We start from the raw sequence: 954 nt of genomic DNA on the forward strand, positions 1-954 counted from the left end.
TGGGGTTCAGGCTTGGACTCCTTGACACAACTACTAATGTGTTTTTGCAATTTGAATTGCAGATGGAGTTTCTCCAAATATTACTGCAACCCAGGAATAGAACTGCCTGCTCCTTTGTCCCTTTACAGTGCATTCTCACTGGCCTGCCAAAATCACAGCTGTTCAGGCATACATCTGCTGTCTTAATTAAGGCCCAGGGCTTCCATTCTTCTTGCTGCAATTGGAAGAAGAAGAAACCTCCAGAACCTGTACCCCGAAAGCTGGACTTGTTGCGATATGACATGAAATCACTCAAGGACTCTCCAAAGCCTGCCCTGTACTTGAGTGTTGCAGGATTAATTCCATTTGTTTCAGTGCCATTGCTAATGGCTATCCAGGAGACCTCCTATCCAGAGTTGGTATTTGCTCAGATTGCATATGGTGCCTGTATTGCGTCCTTCCTTGGTGGGATCAGGTGGGGATTTGCTATTCCAGAAGGCAGCCCTGCCAAGCCTGATTGGATTAATTTAGCAAACAGCATTGTTCCTTCAATAGTAGCCTGGATTGCTTTGCTTTTCAAAGATAGTGTACTTGAAGGTGGAACCCTTGTTATTATGGGCCTGGGGATAGCCCTGCATTATGATCTTGCCCTCCTTCCCACTTATCCCAGTTGGTTTAAAGCCTTGAGGGCAATTGTAACATTAGTGGCTGTATGTTCTCTGGTTGCTACATTATATATTGTAAACACTTACCCAGAGAAGCATTTAGCTCCTGCTACAAATAAAGTCGAAGACTCAAGATAAACCAACAGAAAATGCCATATCCCAAGATAGTTCAGTTTCTTTCCTAAAGGATTTTTATAGGGCTGTAAGAACATACTGGTAATCCTTCTATGAAAAATACTATGACAGAGGAAGCAAGGTGGTTGTACTCTGTGTTTGTGAGCTATACTCAAGGATTAGAAAACTGAGTGGA

General features: G+C 43.1%; 1 protein-coding gene across 1 annotated transcript; it reads left to right on the plus strand.

Moving 5' to 3' along the window:
- Positions 1-62: 62 nt before the first annotated feature.
- On the plus strand, positions 63-933 carry LOC107125319 (transmembrane protein 69-like; the record flags this gene model as incomplete). The annotated part of the gene is made up of 1 exon (XM_015428759.1): positions 63-933. A coding segment is annotated over one exon (720 nt), but the record flags the coding sequence as incomplete, so codon positions are not given.
- Positions 934-954: the final 21 nt, after the last annotated feature.

Source organism: Gekko japonicus, unplaced genomic scaffold (genome assembly GCF_001447785.1).
Source record: "Gekko japonicus isolate JY-2015 unplaced genomic scaffold, Gekko_japonicus_V1.1 scaffold40081, whole genome shotgun sequence".
Classification (NCBI taxonomy): domain Eukaryota; kingdom Metazoa; phylum Chordata; class Lepidosauria; order Squamata; family Gekkonidae; genus Gekko; species Gekko japonicus.